Genomic DNA, 17,526 nt, shown 5'->3' on the forward strand with positions numbered 1-17,526 from the left:
AATGAAGTTTGGCTTTTGTTTTGTCTTGTTTTGTTTATTTTTTGAGGTGGTGTTTCTCTGTGTAGCTTTTGCTGACCTAGAGCTCACTCTGCTGACCAGGCTGGCCTCGAACTTGTAGAGATCCACCTGCCTCTGCCTCCCGAGTGGAATTAAAGGCAGTGAAGTTGGTTGTTTTTTAAATGTCCTTTTAAAGTTGTACTTTTAATGAAATCACATATTTTTATGCCAGAAAATATCTAAATTGTATTAGTAGAGGCAAACTTAGGAATGACTTGCCATCTTTCTTCTCTTTTGAAGGGAGTGACTCAGATTGATAATGACCTAAAGTCTCGGGCGTCTGCATACAATAACCTGAAAGGGAATCTTCAGAATTTGGAGCGAAAGAATGCGTAAGCCCTCGAGTCTCTATGGATGCTAAATGTGTGTGGGGGTGTGTGTGCATGCGCGTGTGCATCTAGCACATGTTGTGTGGGACACTATTAAGGTTTAGAAAGTTGTAGTTTGTGCACAAATCAGGATGATTTGTGGGGTGCTGGAGAGATGGCGCAGCAGTTAAGAGTGTTGGCTGCTCTTGGGGGGAACTGAGTCTGTTTCCAGCACTCACATGGTAGCCAATACATGTCTGTAACTTCATTTCTAGGGATCTGATTTCTTCTTCTAACCTTTGCAGGCTCCTGTGTATATGCCATACATCAACTTAAGTGTACACACATGGAAAATACTTTTTTTTATTTTTAAAGCATTTCATGGAGAAAGTTCATTAATTTTACAGAATTTGAGCAATCAAAATGAATCAGTGTGACTGATTCACCTGAACTCTGGTTTAATCCCTTAATGCATTTGGAATTTTACTGAATTTGTGTAAAGTTAATTATTTTATCTATTTATTTATTAAATAGCCATCACCTGCTGCTGAAAAGAATTTTTATGTAATAATCTGTGCTATAGTGATTATTTTCTACTTTCTCCGTTCCTAGGTTTAGATTTTTTTACAGCATTGACTTGGAATCTTATTTGGTTGGTCTTTTAGTGTTACTACAACTGTAATTTGGGCTGTTTTGTTGTTGGTAGTTTCTTTGTGTGTGCGTGCATGCCTGTGGTGTATTTGAGAGAACAGCACATGAGTCTGTGTGTACATGTGGAGAACAGAGGAGTCTTCGGATTCCTTCATGGTGCCATCCTGTGCCCACTTCTCACAGCTCTTGGGATATAGGTGTGCACAGCTTGTTACATGGATGCTGGTCTCTGAGCTCAGCTCTTCAGCACTGAGCACCTTTCTAGCCACCAAGTATAGTTTAAGCACACAGCTATTCCAAGTTGTATCACCATCCAAGGAAAAAGCTGGGTGGAGATGGTCTGTGGTACACACAAGATAAGGTGTTTCGCTATCAGAAGATCAACAAAGACGGATTGGAAAGTTGATTATTGAGTAAATTAACCAAAATTGTCTGGCATCACATGATATCCAGGGAAAGAGAAAAAAAAGCAGAGGTTGTGCTTAGATGACATAATTTCATAATTACAATGAAATAGACTCTGGTATCTTGATGACTCATACTTTGTCAGCCGGGATATGTAATTAAGAGAAAAACTGAGTTACAGTAATTAAAATAAGCATAGAGTTGGACATTAGTGGCAAATTTTGACAGGCATTGACACCTCTTGGGTTGCAGTGGGTAGGATACATCTGGCTAAGTATTGACTTATTAAGTACATTTTTTTAAATAAATTAAAAGCTTTTATTTACTGTGTATTGGTGTATGTATGTGGACCAAGTGCATGCCTAGGGCCCTTGGCGGTCAGAAGAAGGTGTCAGATCCCTTCTATCTGAGCTACCTTGTGGCTACTGGGAATTGAGTCAGGGTCATTTGCTAGGCTTTTACACTGAGCCAGCTCTCTAGCCCCTAAGAGCTGCACCCTCTGAGGTGGGTTTATAACGAGATCAGCCTGCCCTTCTTTCCTTGTGGCACAGAAACACATGCACATGTATCCACCAGTGATTTTCTTTTTCTCCTTCTTCAGGGGAAGTTTACTAACTCGAAGCCTGGCGGAAATTGTGAAGAAAGATGACTTTGTTCTTGATTCGGAGTATCTTGTCACATTATTGGTGGTAGTTCCCAAGTATGTCTGTTACAAGAGTCCATAGTGACACTCACCTTTAATGCCAGCACTGGGGAGGCAGAGACAGGTGGATGTCTGTGAGTTCAAGGCCAGCCTGATTTACAGAGTGAGTGCCAGGACAGTCAGGGCTACACAGAAAAATCCTATCTCAAAAAGAATAACAAAAAACCCCAATAAAATGAAGAAGAATGTTTTTTCCACTGTAAAGGGCTGGGACAGTCTCTGCTGCTCTTCACACAGGGCTGGACAGTCTTTCTGGCTTTGCTGCTCTCAAAGCTGCTCTCCTCTGCCATGCTACTTGGCTGTTAGAGCTGAAGCAGTCACAGAATCTGTAAACAGATTAAATAAAATAAAATGAAAATAAAATTTTGCTTACTAACTCAAATGCACATAGTTTGCTTACCTTTGGATTTAATAACCCTTTAAATCTCCTTTTTATTTAGACCTTCTGTATGAATATTTGCTCATAGGTAGTTTTGGAGAGTCTGGGAGGAGTAGAACTGAGTGAGTGACTTGCACAGTGGTGGCACACGGCTTTAATCCCGGCACTGGGCAGGCAGAGGCAGACAGGCCTCTGAGCTGAGGCCAGCAGAGGCTGCACAAGAGATCCTAGGCCAGCCAGATACATAGTAAAACCCTGTCTCAAAACAAGGGCAAAAAAGCCTGCATGTGAGAGACACTTTTAGTAGCCTCGGGTCCTATGCTGCTGATATCTCTGAGGATCTAATCTGAAACAGACTATATTGCTTTTTCAAAGTATCACTGCATAAAGCCTGTCTTCTTTGTTCTGTATTTTGTCTGGTTAGGGAATTGGGAGTAAAAGGAAAACACTGGCTCCTGGAGGAGGAATGTTAGGGGACTCAATTTCCCTAATGTTACTTGACTGGAGCATTTCTCCTTCTGGAGAATCTAGGCTTTTGGATTTTTCTGTTTTTTAGGGCTGTCCTTGAAGTTGCCCTGTGGTCCGGCTGGCTTGGGACTTGTCCTGCTCCTGCCTTTACTCCCAGGCACTAAGGTCACAGGCACAAGTGCATACGTCACTGTGCCCGGAGTGAGAAGCTTTGCTTCATGCTTTCCTTACACAGTTGCCTCCTGGAACATTAGAACATGATATTTATTTAAAAATCCTGTGTATCTTTGCTTTTATATTTTACAGGAAAATAACCTTTGCCCATATTTTTCTTACTTAGCTTTATTTAAAAATTGTGTTGAAATTTTCAGCTTTTTGTATCTTAAAATTAAACAAGACCCCCCTGTGGATCACTTTACATAATGAATTACCTGTGTCTACCAGCCTTTACTGTAAGTCACACATAAGTTGTCTCCACACCCCCCAAGCCATGACCTTCCCAGAAAGCTGTTGCACAATGTTCTGAGGCAGCATCCTTTATTGTTACTGTGTCCTAGCCGCTTCCTGGGGACGCTTAGCTTTCTGTAAATAGGGTCTAATCAGCTTTTGGTAATGGCTACCAAATGGTAGTAATTTCCCATGGCCTCTTCTATTTGTTAAATGAGGTATAAATTATGTTTTCCAGCCATGCAGTTTAAAAATAGTAGAATCTGTACTGTGCTTTGCCGCCATCACAAATCAGGCTGTGCCTCTGTTGCAAGAGTCGCTGGCTGTGAGGGAAGCAGTCCAGACTTCCTGCTTCATTCCTTTTTCTGTGTTTGCGAGGCATGCTCTCAGTAGGGGAGTGGATGTTTTGCTACACACATGGTGTACTTTATTGGAGCCACATTTCCCATTTGTCCCACATGTTCTTTTCCTGGACACGGCAGAAGGGGGTCCTGTCTTCTCTTCCTAATGTTTATTGTGCCTTTTCTGCAGGTTGAACCACAATGACTGGATTAAGCAGTATGAAACACTTGCAGAAATGGTAGTACCAAGGTCGAGCAAGTAAGTAGCCATCTTGCAACAGTGCTTTGTTTCCCAGATGTCTTCCAACAGCTTATGGGGTTAGGAAATCTCTTCATGGTCTGTGTTTTCTTTGCAGTAAATCTGTCATTTATAGCCATCGTTTTTACTTCATAAGTTGTCAACTTTAGTTATTATCATTTCAGATCTAGAAGGACTTGGCATAGCTATAGCTGTTTTGACCCCTCATTTTCATAGATGGAGAAATGTGAGGACAGTGAGATGAGGTTGTTTGCCCAGAGCCACACTTACCGGGAAGATGATGGCAGGGCCAGGGCCAGGGCCAGAGCCAGCCATGGGGCTTGGGACCAGGACCAGACCTAGCCATGGGGCTTCTGCTAGGTCTTGCTGCCTCCTTGAAGCTTCCATCAGAACTAGCTTCCTCTAGGAACTAAGTCTTCGTTTATGTAGCAAAGGAGTCACATCAGGCAGCTCTGGAACATTGTGTGAGCCTTCAGGTTTTATTTGAGTAGATGATGAGGCGAGATCTGTATATTTAAAAAGCAACAGAATGCTTGCCTTTTTAGTAAGCATTTCTGAGTTATGAGTTTAATGTCATTGTCTGTTAGTGACAGCAGTGCTGTGATGCAGTTTAGCCAATTTCTTCATAGGCTAGGAGGCCATGTTTAAGTAGCCTATAGCACATGGTTTTCAGTGCCTATTGGCAAGGCAGGGCTGACAATGGTCTTGTAGCTTGTGACCTATATCATCAGTCTATGATCTGTTATTTCTGCATGAGATGTACTTGTTAAAGAAGGTATCAAAGACAGTGAGGAAGTGAACTTAGTAAGATCAGTCCAGAAGTACTTCCTTTTGCAGTTTATTGTGTCATGCAGGAGTTAGTTTAGTATAATGGAAAGTCAGGGACCCTATTGATGGTTCTTCTGTGTGACCTGGGCATGTCTTTGAACTTCTCGGTCCCGTTGTTCTATCTCAAATGTCAAAGAAATTACAAAGTTAGTTATATAAAACACAAGATAATACCATTGACATTTGACAAGTATCGGTCTTTTGAGAAATAAGCTACAAACCTGAGCTCGTGATTTTCCCCTGTATTTGAAATAATGCCCTTTATTAAAGCCAACTCTTCACATGGCAAACTGAAGACAGTGGTTGTATCTTGACATACAGTCTCATCCGGGCTGTTGATCCTGACCAGTAGTAACTTCTCTACAGCGTTTGAGCTCAGAGACTGACACAGTATTGCAGAAGCAGGTATGCAGGAGGAAGGTGAAGCCCCAGTGTCCTCTAGTGGTAGAATGCAGAAGGCAGGCTTCCGTGTTGGGTGGGGTACTGTATAGATAGGTAGTAAGCTCTGATTTTGAAAGGGCTTTACACTGTTTCAGAGTTAGGTCATTTGCTAATACTTGTCCTAATGGCCTTTAGGATCCCCAGCCCCACCTCACAGTGTAAAGTACATTTGACAAAGTGTCCATGGAGAACAGAGTGAGCCAGGCTGCCTTGGGAAGAGCATATGATTCGCGCCCGCCAGCTAGACCTTCAGGGCAGGCTCTGACACCTTTGTTCAGGAAAGAGCTCTGTGGCTCGGTGAAGATCTTTGGCTTGTAGCTAACATTTTCCTTAGTGTGTGGTGTTGGGGGTCAAATGCAGAACTTGGCACATGCCAGGTAAGTAGCCTACTTCGAGCCTCATCTCAGTTAACTAACATCTTAATTACCTCGAGGTAGTCACTGTTTCAAGCCTTTACTCAAATTAAGTCAGTTAGATAGTAGGGCTAGAGAGCTGGCTCAGTGGTCAAGAACATTGGCTGCTCTTGGTCCTGTGTTCAATTCCCAGTGCCCACATGGCAGCCCATTACGCCTGTAATTCCAGTTGTAGAGGCTCTGACTCTTGTCTCACAAACATTCATCCAAGCAAAACACCAATGCACATGAAGCATACATACATGCATACATACATACAAACAAACAATCTGGATAGTAATGGGGTTAGAGATAGCTAAGCAGTTAAGAGCATTAGCTATTTTTGCGGGGATCCAGGTTTGGTTCCAGCATCCACATTGTACCTCACAATCACCTGTAACTTAAGTTACTGGGAATCTGTCTCTCTTCTGACCTCCAATGACACCAGACTCACATGTGGTGCATAGACATATATGCAGGTAAAGACCAGTATTCAAAAATAAATATTAAAAAAATAGATGGTATCACTTGGTCATCTGCCTGCCCTCCCACCTTCCCTTTCTCCTCCCCTCCCCCCCTCCATACCCCCTCTCCCTTTTTATATTTATTGAGATAGGATCTCATGTAGCCCAGGCTAAGCTTGACATATTTGGTTGATGTTTTAAATATCTTTTGTTTTGCCTTTGTGCAAGATTTTATTGAATGGCCTTTGCCCCTTCAGAGCAATGTCCCGAAGGCCTAGAAAGGTTTTACTAAATTTCTTTGTTGTTTTTAAGTTTTAAAACATAGAGATTAATAGGAAATAACTCAGAGTCTCATCCACAGCAACTGTGGCAATTCCAGCAGTTCTGTCAGAGGATCCTTGGGGACCCATGTACTTAAGCAGAGGCTGGAGGATCTCTGCTCCTTTTCCTCCTGTGGGCAATGTTGCTCACTACTTACTGTTGAGCCTCTGACACACTAAGAATTTTGAAATAAAAGAAAAAACTTGAAAATACCATTCTTAGAAAGTGCCATAATGAAACAGTACTGTGTATACTAATTTTTAAAATAAGATTGCCACCCTCAAACCTGAATGTGGGCTTTTTTTTTTTTTTTTTTTTTTTTCTTGAGACAGGGTTGTGCTGTACACTTTGGGATGGCCTTGCCCTCTGAGTGCCGGGTTATAGGTGTACCACCACTCTACCCTTCATTCTACACAGCAGGACAACAGGGTTTTTATTTTTTAGTGTGTGTGCAGGCACACACATGACATGGTTCATGTCTGGAGGCCAGAGGGCAGCTCGGTGGTGGGAGGTTAGTCTGCCTTTCCTTCCATGTCTGTTCCAGGCTGTCAGGGTTGACAGAAAGTGCTTTGACCTGTGGTACCTTACTGATCTTCTCAACTCCATTGTTCAGTACACAGAGCCTAGCAGTTTGCAAGATACTCTGTTTTAAAACATGAGATAATTTGGAACCCAGCTGAATACTAGGGTGTCTGTATGTGTGTATTACTGTGGCTGGAGGAGGTTTGTGCTGGTTGCTCTTTATTGACTCAGGAGACTTGGCTCTCTCCTCGTGTTCCTTTTCTGTCTCCTGGTGTATGTTTTTGTTTGGGATTTTCTTTGAGAAATGTCTCACTATGTCACCCTGGCTCGTTGGAAACTCTGTGAAGACTAGGCTAGCCTCAGACTCAAAGACTTGGGGTACCTTTGCTTCTTGAGTGCTGGCATTAAAGGTGTGTGCCATCGTGCCCTCCTCCTCTTGCTTCTTAAAGTGTCTGATTGGAGTCTAGGGGTGTATCTAGAACGTAGAGCTTTTGCCTGGCTTGTGGGAGGTCTTGGGTTCAGTTACCTGCACCAGAAACTTAAAAAAGTCCAATTGGGCCAGCTTACTGGGTAGCCTTTACCTTTCTTTTGGGAGTCACTAGAGTTCTGTCCAAGGGTTTCGTCTTTTTGTTTGTTTGTTTGCTTGGTGCTAGAAGTGAACATAACAAACTGTACTAGCCATTGTGCAGAGTTCTCTTGTGTTCTGGATTATGTTTGCAAAGGTGTGCTATAGAAAGCAGGAAGGAGAACATGGCCGACCCAAGCCTTAGAGAGGTGAAGGATCAGGAGCTCTGTAGCCTGGAGGCTCTAGTAAGCTCTGCTTCCCACAGGGGTCACTGAAAATGTCCTGAGGCTTCCAGTGCACATGAGCAGTGGGCTGACTTCCAGGTCCCTCTAGGCTTGTGAGGTCTGTATGAAGACCTAACCGTTGTTCATCTATTTGAACCTAGTAGTTGTTATGCCCAAGGGTTAAGCTGAGCTTCCTGGCAGCCATGGTTCTGGCTAACACTATTTGGAGAGAGTTCAGGTCTGTAATTACTCATGAAGAGATACTATTTGGACTGTCAGCATGGCTCTGTGGGTAAAAGTACTTTTCACTTTCCCATGACCTGAAAGTTTGATCCCAGGACCTACATGGTAGAAAGAGTTGTCCTTTGACCCCCAGGAAAGCACCTTGTGTACAGACACTGACACACATAGATACACACACACACACACACACACACACACACACACACACACACACACACACACACACTTTAAAAACGAGCATCATTTTTTTCCTTTTTGTTTGAGACAGGTTTTTCACTATATCTCTTTGGCTAGCCTAGAACTTGATAGAGATCTGATTGCCTCTGCCTTCCAAGTGCTGGGATTAAAGGATAGCTTTTGTTTTTAACCTGTTTTCCATCCTGTGGTTTTTATTTTGTTCCTTTCCCATGGTTTCAGACATCACTGAAGAAGATGGTTGGTTTCACCATATTTGAAACCTGCTGGCTGCCTCACCTCTCTTGTAGACTCATGGTTTAACACCTTTACTTAGTCTGTGCAGGTTTTTTCACAGTGTCTGAAAAGTCTGTACCTCTGGGGTCTGTGGTCTAACTCTCTACCGGGCCAGCTTCATTCTTTGGCTTACGGTGAATCTGCTCCAGGTGAACCCTTTGTTTGTTTGCACACTGTTGATTTCCTGTGCTGCCTCCTGCTAGCTTGGGCTGCAGTCCTCTCTTCAGCCATTCTCTCTTCAGTGTTCAGACCATGGTACAAATTACCTTTAATGGAGTGTGTCGGCTCTGGACCTGGATTGCAGAGCCTTTGATGTAGATTCCAGACATGCAGCCCCTCTCAGGGACAATCTCTGGAGGTTTGAATAAAAATGTCCCCCACAGGCTCATAGATTTGAATGGTTAGTCACCAGAGACTGGCACTATTAGAGAAAGATTAGGTGTGTGGCCTTGTTGGAGTAGGTGTGACCTTGTTGAGGAAGTGTGTTTTGGGGGTGACATTCCAGGACCAGCCTTTCTTTCTGTCTGTGGATCAGGATGTAGGCTCTCCACTGCTTCTTCAGTACCAGTAGTTCCCAATATGATTGTGGACTAATCCTCTGAACCTGTAAGCCATCCCTCGTTAGATGCTTTCTTTTATAAGGGTTGTGTTGGCCACAGCAATAAAACAGTGACTAATACACTGCCCTTCATAACTCTAGCCTTCTCTTGGAGTTTCCGGGCTCTTGAATTTCCTCCTGTATCCTGCCCTGTCATTTGGCTTTGAACTCACTTACGAATCTCATTGGGCTCCCTGCATAGTGTTCCTGGGAACAATATTAGACTTATTCATTTTCCTTGAAGTCTAAAGTAGCAACAGCATCTGCCAAGTGATGCAGGCCAAAGCACAATGGTCAGCCACTTTCTTTCAAAACAAAAGAGCTCTTTTTTTTGGTGGTGTTTTGTGGGTATTTGTGTTGTTTGTTTTTTAACCAGGTGATGTTTCTGTTTTGTAAATAATAATAGTCAGATTGACTTTACATGGTTTATTCTGCTTTAAACCACCCCCACCTCTTGCCTGTTGGAGCCCCTCAGCTTAGCCTCCTGCTGTGTCTGGCCTGGGCCCTGAGGTTGCTGTTGTTTGGCCTCCATGCTGCTGCCCTTTGATTCCTTGTGCTTCAAACCCTGCCTCTGTTTCTGTCTCAGTGCGGTCCTCTCAATGCCTGTCAATGCCCATCCCCTCCCTGCTGGTGCGCACACACCCAGGCCTCTCATTCATTTTGTTTTGAAACAGTCATGTAGCCAGGTCTGGCTTGGGACTCACGACCCCAGCTCTGCCTCCCAGGTGCCGAGTAGCACCATCTTCCCTAGACGGTGCTGAGTGTGAACTCCTAGGGAGGGATCTTCTTGTCAGCTCCCAGTGTTGGGATTGTGGGTGTGATCCGACACATCAAGGCTTGTTTGTTTTCAACCAGTGTTCTTCATTTTGAAAGATTATTTTATGAGTGTTTTGCCTCTGTTTCTGTCTCTGTCTGTCTGTTTGTCTGTGTGTGTGTCTGTGTGCATGTGCATGCCTGGTGCCCAGGGGTGTTAAAGAAGGCATTGGCTCCCCTGAAACTGTAGTTATGAAACTGGGAACCCAACTTCTACTCTTAACTGCTGAGCCATCTCTCCAGCCCTCACAACCCTCATTAAAACCCTTTTTATGGCTCACTGTCAGGTCACCTGAGTTTGAAAGGCACTAGGAACAAGAACCAGGTGACCATTTCATAGGGCGGATTAGAAAAGGAGCAAGAGCAGTTGAGTTCCTCTGCATTTCACTGATGACGGGGGTGGGGGGGTGGGGGGGAGGCCCTTGAGGTGTCTCCCTATCCTGTGCTGTGGTGGTGGCTTCAAGTGGCTGGCAGATTTAGTTCTTAAAGGCAGCCTTCAGGTGAGCTTTATAGTTAGCCCCTGGAATTACTGGACAAATGAGGAGTTCATTAGGTTTCTGGGAAAAATGAAATTTAAAATACTTTGTCTAATTTTATTTTATTTTTTTAAAGAAAACATTTAAATTCCTCAGTACCCTGTCATTTTCATCAGTCTTACTTCTGGCTTTGGAATTTCCACATTATAAATAAATACTATGGGCTGGAGAGATGGTTCAGTGGTTCAGAGAGGACCCAAGTTCTGTTCCCAGCACCCACTTCCAGTGGCTCACAACTGTCTAACAACAGCTTCATTGCATCCAGCAGCCGTCTCAGGCACATGCAAGTACGTGTGTATGTGCAGCCTCTCCCCAAATAATAGTAAACATAAAAAGAAACACTATGAAAGCAAGTGACACGAGGTGATTTGAGACGGGAGGTACTTGCTACCTTGAGTGTGGAAATGCTTTGTGGTTGTGCACCTGTTCGAGCCAGCTTATACGCATGACAGTGGAGATTGTGTGTGTATCGCTCATGCTTCAGAGTGTGTTTTTCTCTTACAAAACCACAAATTAACCATGAGAACATGCCCAGCGTATGAGCAGTAGAAGAGTTCCCTCCTGAGTCTGTGCCCACCCGGGGTGTGGCTGTTGAAAGCATTGTGTTTAGCTTCACAGACCTCGCCTCTGCATAAAGCAGTCTAGATTCTCCTGTCTGAGCCAATATCGGCCTTCTGTGACAGAGTTTCCTGGCAGTTGTGTCTGGGAAGGTCCTTACAGTGTCCATGGAGCTTCGGCCAGAAGTTGTGTACTCACAGGCACCATAGACCCTAAAAGGACCCCATGACCCACAGAAGTATGTTCACTCAGAGCTGGGGAGTTCCGATTGGGCTGCGGGGGATGGGAAAACAGGAATGAGTACCTGGAGCTCGAGTTGGTAGCAGTCTAGAGCAGTTGAGCCAGACCCTGTGGGCTGACTGGATTGGAGTGGAAAGAGAAAGAATAGTCCGTGAGACGAGAAGAGACAGTTTGACCAACCGGACTGATGCTAGAAATTGAACAGCATGCTCCAGAGCAGACCATCTTGTCAGCTAGTAAGTGTGGTAGGGCGTGTGAAGGCATCTGAACTGGAGACTGCCAGGAATATCCAGTGTCTTGTTGTTGGAGGTGCTGCAGATGAAGCGAGTGTGCCTTCCCAGCCTCCTGTTTCTGAATTCCACAGTAAGTATAGAGCTTAAAATGCCTTTTCCCCTTTAGTGTTCTTTCAGAGGACCAAGACAGTTATCTTTGTAACGTCACCTTGTTTAAAAAAGCAGTTGATGATTTCAGACACAAAGCCAGAGAAAACAAGTAAGTCAGACTGTCTGTCTGTGTCTGTCTGTCTGTCTCGTGTGTGTGTGTGTGTGTGTGTCTGTCTGTCTGTCTCCTCTGTGTGTGTGTGTGTGTGTGTGTGTGTGTGTGTGTGTGTGTGTGTGTGTGTGAATATAATTTAAGTGTGTTGACTTGGCTGTACGTGGTGTAGACAGACTTGTCTTTCCCCTGCGTGTAGGTTCATCGTCCGTGACTTCCAGTATAACGAGGAGGAGATGAGAGCCGACAAAGAGGAGATGAACCGGCTGTCCACTGACAAGAAGAAGCAGTTTGTACGCGTGTTCCTCAGTGCCGTCAGTGCGCAGAAAGTGAAACCGTGCTGTCTTCTCTGACTAGGATTTGAGTTACTTTACTGTCCCACTACTTTTTTGAGACAGTTTTTCATTCCATGGTCCAAGTGGAACGCTTTGTGTGGCCCAGGGATGTCTGGAGCTTGGGGGTTCTCCTGCTTCCACTTTAGAGTGTTGGGATTATAGGCAGCCAGCAAGTGCCAGACCCTTCCTGTCAGCACTCCCACAGCGTTGGGGTTCCTAGCCTGTGTGTCCATGCCTGCCCTTCACCCCTCTTTACATGGGTTCAGGGATCTGACCTCAAGCCCCACTCCTGAGCCAGGGCCTCCTTTTGTAGTCTTTTCATTGAATATTTTAGAGCTTATTTTGCTTTTGAGTCTTAGGAAAATGGAAAATACATTCTGGGGATACTGAAAGGAGGGGAAATATGAAAATGCAGTTTATAATTTGGGTGCTAGAAAAATGTAAGTGTTGGGGTGAAGATGTAGTTTAGTAGAGTGCTTACCTAGCGGGCACAAAGTCACAGTGCCACATTGACAAAAACTGGTTGTGGTGGTGTACCCTGTAATCCTAGCATTGAAGGAAGAGCAGCAGGGTCAGGAGGTGCTAGGTGATCCTGGTCACGGGAGAACTTGTCTGTATGGATTCCCAGCAGCCCAGGGCTATGTGAAGGAGGAGTCTGTGGGCGCTCACCCATGTCCAGACCAGGCCTCCCTTGGATACCGCACAGCCGTGCACAGCCGTTCCATCACCCCACCCACCTCTGCTTTCTAGCAGGCAAATGTCAGATGCTGTTGGCCACAGCAGCTCAAAGAGCAAACATTTGATCAGAGCTTAATTATCCTCTTTGCCTAAAAATTTTTGCTTGGCATGTTAGGTGTTAGTGGACAGGAAGAGGCATTGTTTGACGTCTGTGAAGAGGCTTTAAATTGTACTAAATGCTTAAGTTCAGCAAGAACTGCGTTGTCATAGAATCAGGAAAATATAAATCATGATCAGGATTCAGATTCCAGATGGGAATGGCTGTGCTCCCGAGAAGTCGTGGGTGTGCCTTTTGCTGTTGATGAACATAGTTCATTCTAGAGTCTTCTGAGGCTACTTTAAGTACTGGCTTTCCCTTTCATTTAACAGCGTGGTAAAATAATTGATATCCAGTATAATATTTGAAACTTTCATAGTGTGGCTAATCACTTAAAAAAATGTTTGACTTGTCTAATTGCCATTTGAAAACCAAGTTTGTGGTAATTTTGTGTTTCTCTTTTTAAAGGGACCACTTGTGCGGTGGCTTAAAGTGAATTTCAGTGAGGCCTTTATTGCGTGGATTCATATAAAAGCATTACGGGTTTTTGTGGAGTCTGTTTTAAGGTAAGGAAGTTAATTGAGAAAGTTGGAGTTGCAGAGTTCTGTGTGCCTTTTTCCTCACATCATCCAGCCTTAGGAAGGTGATTTGGAGCAGCCAATGAGGCAGTTATGAGGGAGTGACTGTCAGGGTCACACAGATTGTCATGTGCATATTTATCTCGTTCTTTAACACCAGGTTCAGGAAAAGAGACCCACATTGCTCTGTCTCTCATATTTAGTCATGTACTATTTCAGGAGAGTTAGTCTGAGCAGTGAGTGATTTCACTGTGGGACCCACGGAATGTACTGCGTAGTTTTGTCTAGTTGGTGTGCGTCTCAGTTGCTCACCATAGCCACTTGTTTTGTTTGACGTAGTCACTCCAGGCTAACCTGGAGCTCATTTTTAGCGTAGGCTGGCTCAGCCTTTGATCTTCCTGCCTCAGCCTCCTGAGTGCCAGCACAGCAGGTATGTGCCGTCCGTCATACGTGCTCCACAAGGCTTTTGATACTGACCAGTATGTGGGACATCTGGAAGTGCAGGTTTGTGTACTACAGCTCTCCCAGAAGCCCCATGACTGCACAGTGATGAAGGGCTTGAGGCAAAGAAATTCTGAGCTCCATTATAATGGGGAGCACCACCATTTTCTAAAATGATTTACTATTGTGTATGAGAATTTTGCCTATGTGATGCCTGTGTACCATAATGCCTGTGAAGTCCAGAAGAGCTGTCAGATCCTCTGGAACTGGAGTTACAGATAGTTGGGAGCTGCCATGTGGGTGTGGGGATTGAACCCTGGAAGAGAAGCCTCAGCTCTTAATCCCTGAGACATCTTTCTGGCTTCATGGAACCACCATTCGTTTTGTGGTTCTTGCTTCAGTAAAGATATCAGTATGTGGCACATGATTTGTAGCTAGTGCAAAAGGAATTTTAAGATATTAGCCATGTTGGGTATGGCGGTGCACACCTTTAATCCCAGCAGGTAGAAAGTAGAGGCAGGCAATCTCTGGGTTCGAGGCCAGCCTGGTTTGCACAGTCAGCGAACCCTGTCTTTAAAAGAAAATGCCAGTGTTTGTTTAAAATGAAGATTGCTGAGATACTTTGCATGTAGTGCGATGTACAGTATAGATTTGCTGTACAGTATAGATTGCTGAGATATTTTGCATGCAGTGTGATGTACAGTATAGATTTGGCTCGTGACCCTCTGCACATGCTATCACCATTTAGACACTTGTCTGCAGCCATGCTTCTCAGTCTTGAGTTTCTTAAAATGCTTATAGAAGGATGGAAAGTCTTAGCTTTTAGTTACAGACAGAACTTCTAACCGCGCATTTATGCACTGGGCATATTTGTAGATTATTGTGAAATTGAATATTAATTAATTCCTAGTGATTGGCCTGTCTGTTTTTCTACCTCTACAGCCCAGATTGGCCTTAAACTTCAGTAACCCCTTGCCTTAGCCTCCCCAGTGTTGGGGTCATAGGCCTGAGCTTACAACCCATGAAGTGGCTCTGTTTTTACTGAAAAGATACTAATGGGCTCAGAGGTCTATGTTTACATGCCAGTGTAAGCTTCTGTGGCTGGTGGCAGACTTGAGAAGGGAGTATTTTACATGAAGCATGCTGTGTCCATGAAGAGAAAAGCAGGAGGCTGTTTGCTCTAAAAAGAAATTGTCTTTAAGTGCTTTATGTGCTTGCGCTGTTTCTGTTACTTTTTAAGGTATGGCTTGCCGGTGAACTTCCAAGCAATGCTCCTTCAACCTAATAAGAAATCAGTGAAGAAGCTAAGAGAAGTGTTGCATGAGTTGTACAAGCATCTGGACAGCAGTGCAGCTGCCATCATTGATGTAAGTACACCTTAGCTTAGGACAGTAGAACTTGGGGGGTGGAGAAAAAAACTGCACGAGGACTCCCAGGAAGGACAGAAGACACACAGGACACCAGGCTGCATGCGTGCGTGCACATGTATTTGTGTGTATGTTATGCACGCAAGTGTGTAAGTGCCTGCCTGCCTGCCTGTCTATGTGTTTTATCCTTCCACCTTGTGGGGTCAAGAGTTCAAACTCTGGTCATCAGGAGGCTTAACAGCAAGTACCTTTACCCACTGAGCCATTTCTGATCTCTGGCTCAGATGAACATGGAGGGTGTTGTCATTTCTCTAAAACCGTTGTCAGATGTTTTGCTTACGGGTGTTTGGCCTGCACGTGTGTCTGTGCAGTGGTGAGTGTCTGACACTCAAGGGCAGAAGAGGAAGGCAGACTCCCTAGAGCTAGAGTTGCAGACACTGAGTTGTGAGCAGCCATGGGGTGCTGGAAACTGGACCCAGGCCCTGTGGAGGAAGAGGCAGTGCTGCTCATGCTGAGGAGTGGTCACCGCAGGCTTCGAAAGTGGCTTTCAAATGACAGCAAGCCGGGGGCTGTCCTCCCACTGTGTGAGCACGTTTTTACTTTACAGTTCACAGTTCACAGGTCTTGCTGATTTTCTCTGTAGTTTAAGATCTCATGAATCAGAAAAATGAAAAATTAGTTTTCTTGATTAGAGAAAATGTAGGAAATGAGTTGCTATCTTAAGATCTTGGGGAAACTAGGACTCCTAAGTCTTTCCTACAAACTTTGCTTCCAGTAAATTCTTAGAAGGGGCAAATAGACCTGGAACCTTTCAAACCACACTTGGTTTTTTTAGAAACTGTGTTTTAAAAGCCTTGTGTCCTAAACCCAAGATTTCAAAGGTTATCTTTTGCAGTTATACACAATAAACTGGGAGAGTCATGGTTCAAATAGGCTTCGGGGCAGAGCCTAGTCTGGCCTTCCTGCTCACTGTGTTTCTCAGTGACCCAGCAGGTGTAGACTTTTCCAGTTCTTACAGCAAAGTGAATACTTAGATTAAATTAGTTTAAATGTGTGACTTCAGCCCAGAATAGGTATTCATAAAGGTAAATGGCTAACTGGTGTCCGGTTTTCCTGTAGGCTCCTATGGATATTCCTGGCCTGAACCTGAGTCAGCAAGAATACTACCCCTATGTGTACTACAAGATTGATTGCAACTTGCTGGAATTCAAGTAAAAACAAGCTCCTCCCAGTCAGTCCTGTCCTCGTGTTGGTGTGTGCTCACAGAGTTAACTCATAACTCTCCTGCCCCATGCTTGCTCCCTACCCTTCCCCAGGTGGATTTCTATGTGGTCCATATCTCAACATTTGCTTTTTAAAGAAAAAAAAAATATATATATATATATATATTGTTTCTTTTTATTGATCAGGTCTGTAAATGTGTACTGAGAAAATCAGAGTTTATTTATAAATAGAATAGTTTATTTAAAGAGGTATTTTCCTCCTTGATATCATGGTATGCATAATCCTGTGTTACTGTAGTGCACAGCCTTGTTTACAGGGAATGGTGTGAGCAGACGTTTCATTCACTGTATTAGTAGACATAACTGTTCAGTAGTTACCAAGTTGTGATGTAGTGCAATGTGACAACATTCAGGTGTGTGCTTTCCGAATGTTCCAACACTATCCTGTCAGCACTGTTGACACCCACAGGACAGAATAAAAGAACCTGTGCACGGTGTGCTGTGTGTGTGACTTGAGAGGACTCCAGGGAGCCGCAGTCTGTCTGGGCTGCTTCAGGAGTTCACTGCCGCTGAGCTGTGAACACTTGTGTCTGACTTGAATATGATTTAATTGTGCCAAATTTGGGTCAGAGCACAAATCAGAAGGTTATTTTTCCAACACATGGTGATATTTATATTTGGACACTGGGCGCTTAGCTCTCTTAAGTAAGAAGTGGGGCCAGTTTTGAATAAAGTGCAGCAAAACTATGCAGTGCAGTCATTATTATTATTATTATTTTGTCTAAGTCTTTGTTTGTTTCCTGATGTCAGTAATCATAAAGGCTCACTTTGACATGGCCATTCCAACACAGTCTGAAAATGGGCATTACTGGCCTTTAAAATTCCTGAAGTGAGGAACTTGATGTAAAATTCAGAAAGAACTCAGTGGAGTTGAGGTAACACTGTACTCCTTGCACCACAGCTTTGTGAATGAGAACTAATCTGCTTGGTCTTAGCCTTTAGAAAAGTAGTCTTCAACAGCTTTGCTATTTGGAAATTTTGCATTTTTGTTTCATGAGTAATTATCTACTTCAAACATACA

The 17,526-nt window shown here is 43.9% G+C and overlaps 1 protein-coding gene across 2 annotated transcripts in view; it reads left to right on the plus strand.

Annotated features, from left to right (window-relative positions):
- Atp6v1c1 (ATPase H+ transporting V1 subunit C1) overlaps positions 1 to 17,192 on the plus strand; it is a 38,085-nt gene extending 20,893 nt beyond the window's left edge. Inside the window, 8 exon segments of one of the 2 annotated variants that reach the window (NM_001011992.1) lie at positions 298 to 389; positions 2,023 to 2,121; positions 3,950 to 4,018; positions 11,634 to 11,726; positions 11,926 to 12,019; positions 13,305 to 13,402; positions 15,096 to 15,222; positions 16,342 to 16,942. In NM_001011992.1, the coding sequence (NP_001011992.1) occupies positions 298 to 389; positions 2,023 to 2,121; positions 3,950 to 4,018; positions 11,634 to 11,726; positions 11,926 to 12,019; positions 13,305 to 13,402; positions 15,096 to 15,222; positions 16,342 to 16,437 (768 nt within the window). In that variant the 3' untranslated portion in view covers positions 16,438 to 16,942. 2 annotated transcript variants of the gene reach the window in all.
- The last annotated feature ends 334 nt before the right edge of the window (positions 17,193 to 17,526 follow it).

The sequence above is a fragment of the Rattus norvegicus genome, chromosome 7, assembly GCF_021556685.1.
Source record: "Rattus norvegicus strain SHRSP/BbbUtx chromosome 7, alternate assembly SHRSP_T2T, whole genome shotgun sequence".
Taxonomy (NCBI): Eukaryota; Metazoa; Chordata; class Mammalia; order Rodentia; family Muridae; genus Rattus; species Rattus norvegicus.